Here is a 12,120-nt window from a genome sequence, read left to right as displayed (position 1 = left end):
AAGCTCGGTTGTATGGCTGCCACAACCACCTTCATGTCAGTATAATATAATACAGAACCTAGTGCTGGTTTAGAGTGCTTTATATTCTGTAACTGGTATTTTTACAGATAAACATCCTAAGGACAGCCATTAATAAGCTGCTCTGTGAATGTGCAGTGTATTCTGGACAAGAGAGAATGACACAGCTGCAGGAAAACGTTCGTCAGAAACTTCTATGGTAATAATTTTGTAGAAATAAGATCTTCTGTTTCACAGTCTCAGCAAAAACAAAATAAATGATTGCTTGAAGCATAGCTCAGATTAGGCTTTGGGGAAGTAATATATGTTCTCATTAATGATGCATTTCATTTATTTTGTTTATTTATAAAGCAGTATACTCAACAACTTTAGAGTTCCTGTGGAAGCACTGGTTCTGCAGGGAAGCCTGATCACTTAAGAGTCATAAAACCTAGACTGTAAAACCTGTTCTACAGGATACCAGTTCTGATGTATTTTTGCTTTGTGCACCCAGGACAAAGCTAATGAAGTCCTATGGCATAAGAGTGCAGAAGGATTTAGAATTCTTTCTCCCTATACATTAAATTTGAATTGTGTGTGCTGCCTTTGCTTCCTCAACAGAACTGTGTAGGATAGGTGTTGGCCAAGTTAATTGCTGGAAGGCGCAGGTTAACTTACAAATTGAAGTAAGGCCACCTGCCTTTTTTTCCAGCAGGCCTCCCTGCTTCTCCTAACTGCAGCAGTGGTTCCGAAAAGACTGTTGGGAGCCAGTGCAGCCAGTCTTGAGAATTTTTTCAGCTTGCGGTGTGTTGGAAGTGTTAGGGGGAGCCAGTTCAATGACGTATCCCTGTAACAGCTCCTAATGTCTTCCACCACTGAGTATGCTGTGAAAAATCTTCCCTTGTTTGTAAATGTATTGTGCATTTTAGTGCTGTCTGTATCATCAGTAGACTTTTCTTATCCTTACCTGGCTCTGTACTGAATAGATTTCAGAAAGAGCTCTGGCTTAGCGATCATTTAAGAGTTATATTATCGTCTCTAGTATTGGCCTCATCTCTTGGAAAAGTGACCTTTTTCGCCAGTAGAGCTTTTCTAAAGTAACTGTATGCCAAAGTGAGTCAGTTCCGCATGTGGATAAAGATCAGAAGCTTTTAAGCTTAGCTGCCCTTACCCTAGGTTATCAAAATGATTATCAGAGCAGCTGTTTATGCTGAGTTTTCAGGTGTTTCTTGTTTTTGAATGTACATGCTCAGTTGATTTTTTTTTTTCCCCAGCTATGAAAAAACTCCTAAATTGCTTTAGTTGAAAGCAAGTACTCATACTTCTTATTTCCAAAACTTGAAAGAAAATTCAGTGTGGTGCATTTTATAATAAATCAACAGGCGCGGGGGGAGTCAGCCTTACCTTTTTATGCACTGGAAATGAAATTAAAAGACCATAAACAATTGCCAGAAGATGTGGAGATACCGATTAATGTTACCTTACCAGCAGACATGTTGGATATGACAAGGGAGCGAGGTAATTATTTTTGTTTTGGGCGCTGCACTGTGTATGCCGCCAACAGGGTCAGTGGATCTTCTCCGAGACACAGCAGCTTCCAGCCAGCTGTTGCAGTGGGTTGTGTGTACATCCAGAAGGCGGTGGTACAGCTTCACAAAGGCTGTACCTCACAGACGCAGACTGCTTGCGCTTCTAACTCAAGGAGCACCAGTGCAGGCTGACAGCAAGCTGGTCGCATTTCACATCTGCAAAACTCTTTGTAAAATACCAGTTGTCGAGTGTACTGCTGATGCAATATTTAATTTCTTGTTTGTCTCCAAGTACCTCAGGTCAGTTGGTGTCTGCATTGCCTTTGGACACTGCCATGTAGTACCATGTTTAGACTTCAAAGCTGAATAAAGATGGCTTGTATGATTCACATGGTAATAAGTGTAGGGAGAAGTCAAAGAAAGTGGATAGGCAGAAAGAAGCAAAACCCCTCTGGAGGTGACTGGGACAATAACAGGAGCTTCATAGTTGGACATCAACACTTACATGCTAAATTCAAGGCACAAAATGTCACTGCTATTTCTTTAGACATGTGAATACTTGCTACTGTTTCAGCATCTTTTTTGGGTTGATTGTTTAGACATCTCCAGCCAGTTGGGAGGGGAAGGAGCAGCCTGTACAGCTCCTTGGCACAGGTCCTCAGCACTGACACCTTCCCCGGCTCGGTCAGTGCTGACTGCCTGACTCGGTCATTCTCATCAGCCTTCTGCGCTTTTTTTTTTTTTTTTTTTTAGGATTTTATACCTTTCTGTGGTAGCATTTTCTCTCTTGGAATCTTTGTGCTTTTACTAATTCTGTTCCAGTGATCCTACAGCTAATTTTTCTGCCTTTCTTACCTCTGTGCAGACTCACAGCTCGCTCTCGGCAGTCTGAGCCAAGGGTGCGCAGCCATCCTGTGTCAGAGTTGGGCCTTGGGACGTAGGCAGCTCAACTGGGGGTGGGGGAGCTTACAGCAGGCATTACAGAGAGAGACAGGGTTACGCTATCAAGAAACCAAATTCAGTAATTATTCCGTATTTTTATTCTGGATTCTTTTTCTGAAGTCCCCGAAGGGAGGCTCTTTTTTTTTTTTAACCTTTTTGAAGGAAGAGACAATCTGGTTATTATCATGATGTCTTCTTTTCCTTTGTGTAAAATCTTCATTTTGAATATTTTTTTTTTTCTGATTGTACTTTGGTTTATGTCTTGGAAAAAACATAACCTTTTGTTAATAAGAGTAAATATGTAAAAATATAGCCTGAAAAGTCTTTCATAACTTTTTTCCATTTTTCAAAAGCTAATTATATTTACAACATGTCACCACTACTTAAGACTAAAGTGAGTGTTTGAAAAACACATCTAGACAGAATTAATTAGTCTACTACTGTTGTACTTTGCACAGCTTGAGGAAATAACTGGAGCAGACAGACAATCTATAGTAATTGAGTTGTCATGCAAAACAAAATACCCTAAAAATAGCTGTATTATACATTCCAGTGAATAAGCATGCATAAAACTTACGGAATAAATGACAGTTGCAAATTCTAGTACTTAATAAATTAAAAAAAAAATTCATTAATTTCTTTAAAAGCAAGTGCATTCTGATATACTTAATGTCCCTGTGAAAATTTTTTTTTTCACTTCTTACACTAGAGGGGCAAACTGCAGAGAAGTGAACAAATCAGACTAGGTTAACAAGGAAATTTAAGATTCCCTTCAGCACAGACACCTCATAAATGCCTAATTGTATCCAGTATAAAAATTCTTTTGTATTTATAATTAATCAAATACAAGTGTATATCTTAAGGCTATTTTTATGTAATTTCAGCTTAATCTGCAAATCAAAACCTCGAGATATAATTGTTCCTACATGGTATGAGAAACCATATGCATGGAATCAGGTAAGGGTATAAAGATAATATTTTTTTTTCCCCCTTAAAAAGAGTAGTTAGAGTACCCCAGTACAGTTAGTTAAGAGTGGTCAAAGGGAGAATTTCCTTTGGAAGGATGTCTTTCTTGAGCCTGGGGAGGGGGCAAAAAAAAAAGTATTGAAATATACTGAAAGCACTGTAGAGTCAAATTTAAGGCTTAAGAACTGAACTGTTGTGTATACATCAGTCTCTATTGATACGGTATTTTTGTAGAGTTTGTTTAGTTTGTTAGGTGTTTTGGTTTTTTAATTTTGTATATACAAATATTTAGCCTTTTCAAAAAGAAGACTTCATGATTTTTAAGTTGAGAGAGACTGTAAAAGCAACTTTACATTTGTTGGAAGTTAAAATTTTGTATTCTTCTTTCTGTTAAGCAGCCATGTCCTAAAAGAAAAAGATTGATACATTTTTCTCATTTAGGATTTATCTGAATGCAGTGCATTGTAGTTTTGGTTTGGATTGCTGTACTTTCAGGTGGCTTTTCCCTTTTAAGCAGACAGAAATGTGGCTTTCTTTAGAATGAATGTGCTGGGATCAGATAGAGGGCAGTTTTCTCGGAATCTGGGAGGGTTTCGTAAAGCTGAGAAGTCTAGCTTCCTACTCTGTTAGAAATCTTACCTTTCTTTCTGTAAGGGCCTCTGCAAGCAATTAGATTTCCTGATGAACAAATGCCTTTTCTTAACTAAAAGGGGGTGAGGAATTACTGAGTGCAGGAATAAGATTTCTACACGTACCCTCCCTGTGCCTTGCCCACCCTGAGGCATATAAATGAGGGGTGAATGAGCACCACGGGCACGTATTTCTAGTAGGCATTCACTGACGGATTAGAGTGTGCCGTGATACTCTGCTGTCATGGTTTAACCCCATCTAGCAACTAAGCACCACACAGCCGCTCACTCACTCCCCCCAGGTGGGATGGGGCAGAGAATCAGAAGAGTAAAGGTGAGAAAACTCGTGGGTTGAGATAAAGACAGTTTAACAGGTAAAGCAAAAGCTGCACAGACAAGCAAAGTGAAGCAAGGAATTCATTCAGTACTTCCCATTGGCAGGCAGGGGTTCGGCCATCTCCAGGAAAGCAGTGCTCCATCACACATAATGGTTACTTGGGAAGACAAACACCATCACTCCAAAAGTCCCCCCTTCCTTCTTTTTCCCCCAGCTTTATATCCTGAGCATGATGTCATATGGTATGGAATATCCCTTTGGTCAGTTGGGGTCAGCTGTCCCGGCTGTGTCCCCTCCCAACTTCTTGTGCACCCCCAGCCTGCTCACTGGTGGGGTGGGGTGAGGAGCAGAAGAGGCCTTGACTCTGTGTAAGCACTGCTCAGCAGTAATGTAAACACCCCTGTATTATCAACACTGTTTTCAGCACACATCCAGAACATAGCCCCATACTAGCTACTATAAAGAAAATTAACTCCATCCCAGCCAAAAGCAGCACAACTGCCTCAAGCCAAAGTGTTTCTATTTTAATATTTCAAATTCAGTTACTCTGATAGATAATCTCCTATTTAATGTCCTATTCAGTTATGTTGGTGTTTAGGTTTTATAACAAGTTAATGTTATAGGCCTTGGATCAGGATTTTCCCCACTGCATCTGAAGTCTGAACAATCTCAGGACATCTTTCTTACATCATCACATAAAATAATACCTGTAATGCTTTGGAATTGATTGTGGAATAGCATTCTGACTCAGGCAAACCATGAGATACAGCATTTTATAGTACTGGCTCTTATGTTGAAATGCGTGGCATGGAACGGAAATGTCTGTATGATTTGAAACTGTCAAAACTCTTTTCCTTAACTGTGTTACACAGGAAAACATTATTAAGAATGCATTCTGACTTTCGTCCTGCTTCTTTTGATTAGGTGGATTCTCAGCGTATCATTGACCAGTCTGAAAAGCAGCATGAAAGAGGAAACGGTCTTTATCAGCTACATAAGCTTGTTGTGTTGAATGTTTAAGTATTTCTAGAAGTCTTTCAGAGGAAGGAGGTACTACAACTAGTCTAAAAATTACTTCTGTCTTTTATATAACGGTTGGCGGCTTGTTTTGCAAGACTGTTCCTTAACATTAGTGTAAGTGTATTAAAATACAGTTTGGAATATGTTAATGTTTTTTTGAAAAACTAAGGTTTGTTGACCTAGAGTTTATTCATAAAAAAACTGACTTAAAGCAGGATGCAATTTTCATTTTAATAATACTTCTGAGCAGGTTTATCACAAGGTACATGAAAGACAAAGCAGATCTAAGTTCAGTTGTTCATTTTTTGTCTAAAAGCTTATAAGCCATGGGGCATGATTTTTTTGTCTTTAACTGCAAGTTGCATTTTCCTATTTTCTTTGTCATTAGTTTTTCAAAAAGCAAAAACAACAAAGGTGTTTTGTTTTTTTTAACCAAAGACTAGAGGTCAAAGGAAACTGATGATCTAGATTATGTTCTGATCCAAAATATAACTTCATATACTGGATACAGTTTTTTCATTAATTTTTCTTACAGCAAAATGTAATATATGATTTCTTCACCTGTATGGCAGAAGAATGCTTTTGAATTACTGATTCATGGCACCTTTGTTTCATCCTTTCCTCTTATTTTTACCCATAATATCTTTAGTCCTAAAAATTAAGTCAGTGGTTTCAGAATAAAATTCAGAAGTGAAATAAAATGTATTTGTCTCTTCTGTTGTGCGGTCATGCTTAATAAAAGCCAAATTTAGTTATTAATGGTATGTGATTGCATTCATGAAATACATGAGTACAAAAACAGTATATGGAAAAGTACTAATCTTTGTACTGTTCAGTCAATGATGTGAAGATCATGTAATACACAGTCATCCTCTGAAGAAGAGACAGAATCAAAGGTTCATCTTTTGGGCACTCACAGGGCACGTGCAGGTCAGCCAAGGGATCAGGCCCAGCCAGCACAGGTTCATGGAAGGCAGGTCCTGCTTGACCAACCTGATCTCCTTCTATGACCAGGTGACCCGCCTGGTGGGTGAGGGAAAGGCTGTCGACGTTGTCTACCTGGACTGTAGTAAAGCCTTCAACACTGTCTTCCACAGTATTCTCCTGGAGAAACTGGCGACTCGTGGCTTAGACAGGTGCACTCTTTGCTGGGTAAAAAACTGGCTGGATGGCCGAGCCCAGAGAGTTGTGGTGAATGGAGTGAAATCCAGTTGGCGGCCGGTCACAAGCGGAGTCCCCCAGGGCTCAGTTTTGGGACCGGTCTTGTTTAATATATTTATCGATGATCTGGATGAGGGAATTGAGTGCTCCCTCAGCAAGTTTGCAGACGACACCAAGTTGGGCAGAGTGTTGATTTGCAGGAGGGTGGGAAGGCTCTGCAGAGGGATCTGGACAGGCTGGATCGATGGGCCGAGGCCAATTGTATGAGGTTCAACAAGGCCAAGTGCCAGGTCCTGCACTGGTGTCACAACAACCCCATGCAAAGCTACAGGCTTGGGGAAGAGAGGCTGGAAAGCTGCCCTGCAGAAAAGGACCTGGGGGTGCTGGTTGACAGCCGGCTGAAGATGAGCCAGCAGTGTGCCCAGGTGGCCAAGAAGGCCAATGGCATCCTGGCCTGTATCAGAAATGGTGTGGCCAGCAGGAGCAGGGAGGTGATCGTGCCCCTGTACTCAGCACTGGTGAGGCCGCACCTCGAATAATGTGTTCAGTTTTGGGCCCCTCACTACAAGAAGGACACTGAGGTGCTGGAGCGTGTCCAGAGAAGGGCAACGAAGCTGGTGAGGGGTCTGGAGCACAAGTCTGATGAGGAGCAGCTGAGGGAACTGGGGTTGTTCAGTCTGGAGAAGAGGAGGCTGAGGGGAGACCTCATCGCTCTCTACAGTTACTTGAAAGGGGGTTTTGGTGAGGTGGGTGTTGGCCTCTTCTCCCAAGTGACAAGTGATAGGACAAGAGGAAATGGCCTCAAGCTGCACCAGGGGAGGTTCAGGCTGGATATTAGGAAAAATTTCTGTACTGAGAGAGTGGTGAAGCACTGGAAGAGGCTGCCCAGGGAGGTGGTGGAGTCACCATCACTGGAGTTGTTCAAGGAACGAGGCATTGTGGGACATGGTTTAGTGGGCATGGTGGTGTTAGTTGATGGTTGGACTTGATGATCTTACAGGTCTTTTCCAACCTTAGTGATTCTGTGATTCTATAACCATAAAAAAGTGGCAGATTTGGGGAAAATAATGGGATTCTTACACTAAGAAATTATTTTAAGCTGTACTTGAACAGAGGAGCAACCGTATAATAGGCATTTTCAGTGGCTTATTGTAAACATTACTTCCTTAGACCCATTTTACTAGTCCTTATGAATTATGAAACTTCATACTTTATATTGTGAGAATCAAGTGGCTTAGATGACAGTATTTGTGTTGTATGCAAATTGAGTGTTGCAGTTAAACACCTTTGGGGGCAAATGAAACAGGCAGAATGTCAAATCTTTGCTTTGCCATTAATGATGGGAATTTCTGTAGGAAAAGGTAACTTGGCAATACCAAAAGTCATGATATAAATAATGTAACTTACTGTGATTCCTCATAAGCAACACTGAAACTGAGAGTTGAAAGGAATAGAATACATTTTCCATATTTTTTTTTAATTCTATGGCAGTGTCCTGGTGCGTTCATGTGCCTGTGCTGCCATCTCGTGGGGGGTTACTGATGTGCTGCTTGTTCCCCTTTGAAGGTCTACTGCATGTTGTAATGCTTTCAGTAAAGAGGAGGTAATCTGTAATGGCCTAATAAAACTGAAAGGTTTCTACTCTCGTCCTTATGATGAGAGGAGTAGATAGTGCTAACTCCCCCACAGCCTAATAACTTATAACCTGCCAATTGAGAAATGAGAACTGTGTATTAACTCTTAAGAGCTCCCAATTTTGTCCTGGGTAGATAATAAGCCTGCAGATGTGATACGTGATAGATTTTCCTTGAAGGAAACAGAACATTTTACAAGTTAGCCTTGCCAGATGAAAAGGTAGTACCAATATTTAGAAAGCAGCAGTTGTATTTTATTGTTTGATTTAGGTTTCAACAGCATTGCAGAGTCACTTAAAGAAGTTTAAGGCAAACGGCTTCAGGATTTCTCCCTTCAAGTTTAATAGTATGTAGCACTGGAGAAAGAAGTATTGTAAAACAGTAGGGTCTCTGTATGGCTACAGACCTGATCCCAGTCAAACTTGTGCCTTTTGGGGGTTACTTCCATAAGAAAAAGGCCATGACTGCTTCTCAAGATTCCTTTTACCTCCAGGTGCTCGCCAACATCTAGGAGTGAGATTTCACTTACAACAATTTATTAGTGATCATCCACATTTATGTATTTCTTCCATCGCTGAGTCCAAGGTAGAAATATTTGAATCTGTAAATGGTCAAATAACTCTCTTGAATGCCTCCAATAGTAATGATAAAGTGACAGATTGTATTGATAGGTGCTTCTCAAGTCTGAAAACATGTGCATTCACTATTACTCATAATTTCCCCCACAGCTGCAATGAAATCAGGTAGCAGTTGTAAATCAAAAGGAATTTTTTTGCCATTCCATGTAATTAATTTTGGAATTTACTGCCACAGGCTGTGCTAGAAACCAAATACATAAACAAATACAAAAAGGAATTGGAACTCCAGGGAAGGCAGATCCTTCAACAGCGGTTAAAACTGAGGAAGTCAACCTCCCTACCCCACTGAATTCCAGAACCTGAGAAAATATACTGAAAGAATGCCTATTTTTATCCTTTCCCAAGTGTTTCCTTTTGGCAGATAAAAGGGTGGAAAATATTGTTTACGTATCCTTTTAAAGATGCTGTAACAGGTCAGACAATAATTCTATCTGTGACTGAAACATTCTGGAATCAGCAACAGTAGAATTGCATAGTGTGGATGATCACTAATAGAAGGAGATGTCATTTAACTAAGTCTACACCAAAGAGAGTTGTTCAGGATATGTAGTCTGTTTCTTGTCTTACTCTCTTCTTCTACGGCCTCGTAACTGCTTATATAGGATTCTGCAATTGAAAGGAGGTGGAGGCACAGCTGGTGTTTTCTGCCCTCAGGTCTTCTGTAGGAAGTGTAGTACTTCCAGGATGCAGGCGTACCGTGCAAATATAGATATTCCTGTCCAAAAGGATTCCGACCAGAACATAAGGTGTATGCACCTCAGTAGCTGGATGTGATTATGGACAAATACATCCTAAAAACCCCTCTAGTTGCTACGTGATCAATGACTTCTCATTTCTTCTGTAAATTAGTACCTGAAAAAAAGCTTCAATTAATTATGAATAATTTGAGCTGATAACAGACTTGGTAAATACCCCAGATACTCCTTGGGTTTACACTGAAATCTTGCATTTTTCCTAGATTGCTACTTAACACTGGTTACATCTGGATTAGAAAAAAGAATTGAGATTCACAGATGACTTTTGCCTGCCAGGCTATCCATTTAGTCCTCTGGTCATTAAATAATAATAAAAAAGGATAGTGTTAAAAAATTATAGAGGTTGTGAACTGCAATACCTTTTGGAACTACAGTTCAAGAGATACGCACTATATGAAACCTGTGACTCTTGAGGAAATTTGAGAAGCCTAAAGGGGAATGATAAATATGCTGTATCTGAGAAAGTTTATCAATTTCTCTTTGCGAGGGTGTCACAACAGACAGTGATGTGGAATTTGTTGGGCTGGAACAATTTCAGCCTTAGTTTGAAGCCTGTAGTTCTTGCCCCAAGAGACAATGATAACATTACTATCCCTCAATGACAAGAAAATGTGTTCATAATCTCCTGGTCCTCTTCTGCTGATCCCACCTTGGTGATTTTTGGTGTTGTCTCTTACTCCCCTCTCCCAGAATGCTGTAGCCTGTGGCTTGTTTCCTTGGTTCTGCAGCCTGCCCAGCCCACCTTTCTCCAAAGAGCCCTGGCTGCTGTGCCCTCGGGCATAGTAATACTGCCTTGCAGATGTTCTTCCTCCCTGCTCTGGGGAAATCACTTCCAAGGAGCTGAACATGGTGTTTCCCTTTCTCTTGCCTGGCCTTCCTGAACCAAACTTCTTTGCTTTATCCAAGGAGATAAGATCCTTCCTAAGAATTGCGATAAAAGCAACATTAAATTCAAGTTCCCTTCTACCCTTCTGAGACATAAGACCTACTTAAAAGTTTACTGAGGCACACAGAAATCACATGAACATGCCAATTATCACAACCTGCATTCTTAGCTGCTTACAGTGTTCAACAGTGTCAGAGCCTTACACAGCATCAAAGACGGCCTTAAATGTGCAACCAGGTATTCTGGAGAAGTTCACAATTCCTTCTTCTGTTGAGGGTTAGAAAGAACCATCCTACCCTTCACAGGGACTCTTAAAGTACTGTACTTTAAAAACTAGCTGGGTTCTAGATTGGCTGGAGCTCTTAAAAGTTATGTTTAATTGCAACTGTTAGGGTGCTTGCTACAGTCCTAAATAGTCGATGTGTCTAGTTGGAATTCAATCTTTTTTTTTTTTTATTAGTTGATATTTAACTAGCCACTGACACAATTCAGAGTTGCATAAATAAAAGACCAGAGCCCTTGTTAGTGGATCCCCAAATTCTTCTATCAGATAACACAGGACCGTGGACCGCATGGTCCGGATTGCTGTACACTGCTCCATCGCAGCTTGAATCAAGAAAATTCCTGCCTCACATCTCTTTTTCCTGACACTAAAAGGTAGAAAACCACATTGCAGCCACTCCTTTGTAGTGTAGGCCTACACAAATTTCCCTTAGCCTCCAATTTTTCTGTAAATGCCTGCTAGCACTAACAACCTCTCCAGCACACAAGTTCCTTTTTATTCCAATTCCATAAATCACTAATCCATAAAAAGGTAAAATATACAACACATCCCCTATTCACCCCCAGCACTAAATAAAAAAGAAAAGAGAAAAAGAGAATTAGAGAAGACCATGTCCAGTACCTCAGGATACTTGGCAATTTTGGCCAAGTCTCCTACTGTCCCATTACATGAATCAAGCAGTGGTGCATATTCTGGGATTGCATAGATAATCCTTTTTGTGTTTAGAGAGACTACAAAGAACAAAATTATATCATAAAAAAAAATTCTATTGTAAACGATAGCTGTTTTACTACTTCTTCTTACAGCAGGTAATGTGGCCCTAAGTCATAATCTCCCTATGTTACAGAACAGTTTGCGGTAGCTTTTCATTTACTTCAGACAAAAAACCACTTCAGATTATATTAAAACTAGCTATTGAAATGATTCTGGAGTGGGAAAACTTTTATCAAAAGGTAGCCAGCTCAAGCTGACTGTACATCAATACTTAGCAAGAGGTAAATACAGGAATTATATAATACCATGCTAGAAGATCTAAATTAAATATAACTGGATTTATGGTTGCTAAGCAATCACGTGAGACTATATTGTTTTAGCTGAAAAATACAGAGGAAAAAAATTAAGGACTGTCTCATTTCAAATACATTGAAAAACAGTAACTTGAAATCTGGCAGCAATAAAATTAAGACAAAGACTTACATTTTAATATGAAAATAATAACCACAGCATCTCAAAGTTTTGACTTGAACTTGCTATCTTGCATGTACACATAGAGGTAGTATGCAAGAAGTCCCTTCCGTTCTGATTCTAGTCTGTGATACGAAGGTTTACAACATACTATTACA

General features: G+C 40.0%; 1 protein-coding gene across 1 annotated transcript in view; it reads left to right on the top strand.

Moving 5' to 3' along the window:
• The window catches only part of TDRD9 (tudor domain containing 9), a 90,103-nt gene extending 84,575 nt beyond the window's left edge, over positions 1 to 5,528 (top strand). The window contains 3 exon segments of the mRNA XM_059819446.1: positions 108 to 217; positions 3,353 to 3,425; positions 5,325 to 5,528. Of these exon segments, the coding sequence (XP_059675429.1) occupies positions 108 to 217; positions 3,353 to 3,425; positions 5,325 to 5,420 (279 nt within the window). The 3' untranslated portion in view covers positions 5,421 to 5,528.
• The last annotated feature ends 6,592 nt before the right edge of the window (positions 5,529 to 12,120 follow it).

Source organism: Gavia stellata, chromosome 7 (genome assembly GCF_030936135.1).
Source record: "Gavia stellata isolate bGavSte3 chromosome 7, bGavSte3.hap2, whole genome shotgun sequence".
In the NCBI taxonomy this organism is placed as follows: domain Eukaryota; kingdom Metazoa; phylum Chordata; class Aves; order Gaviiformes; family Gaviidae; genus Gavia; species Gavia stellata.
Note: the sequence above shows the minus strand (reverse complement) of the source record. Positions and strands in the feature narration are given on the sequence as shown.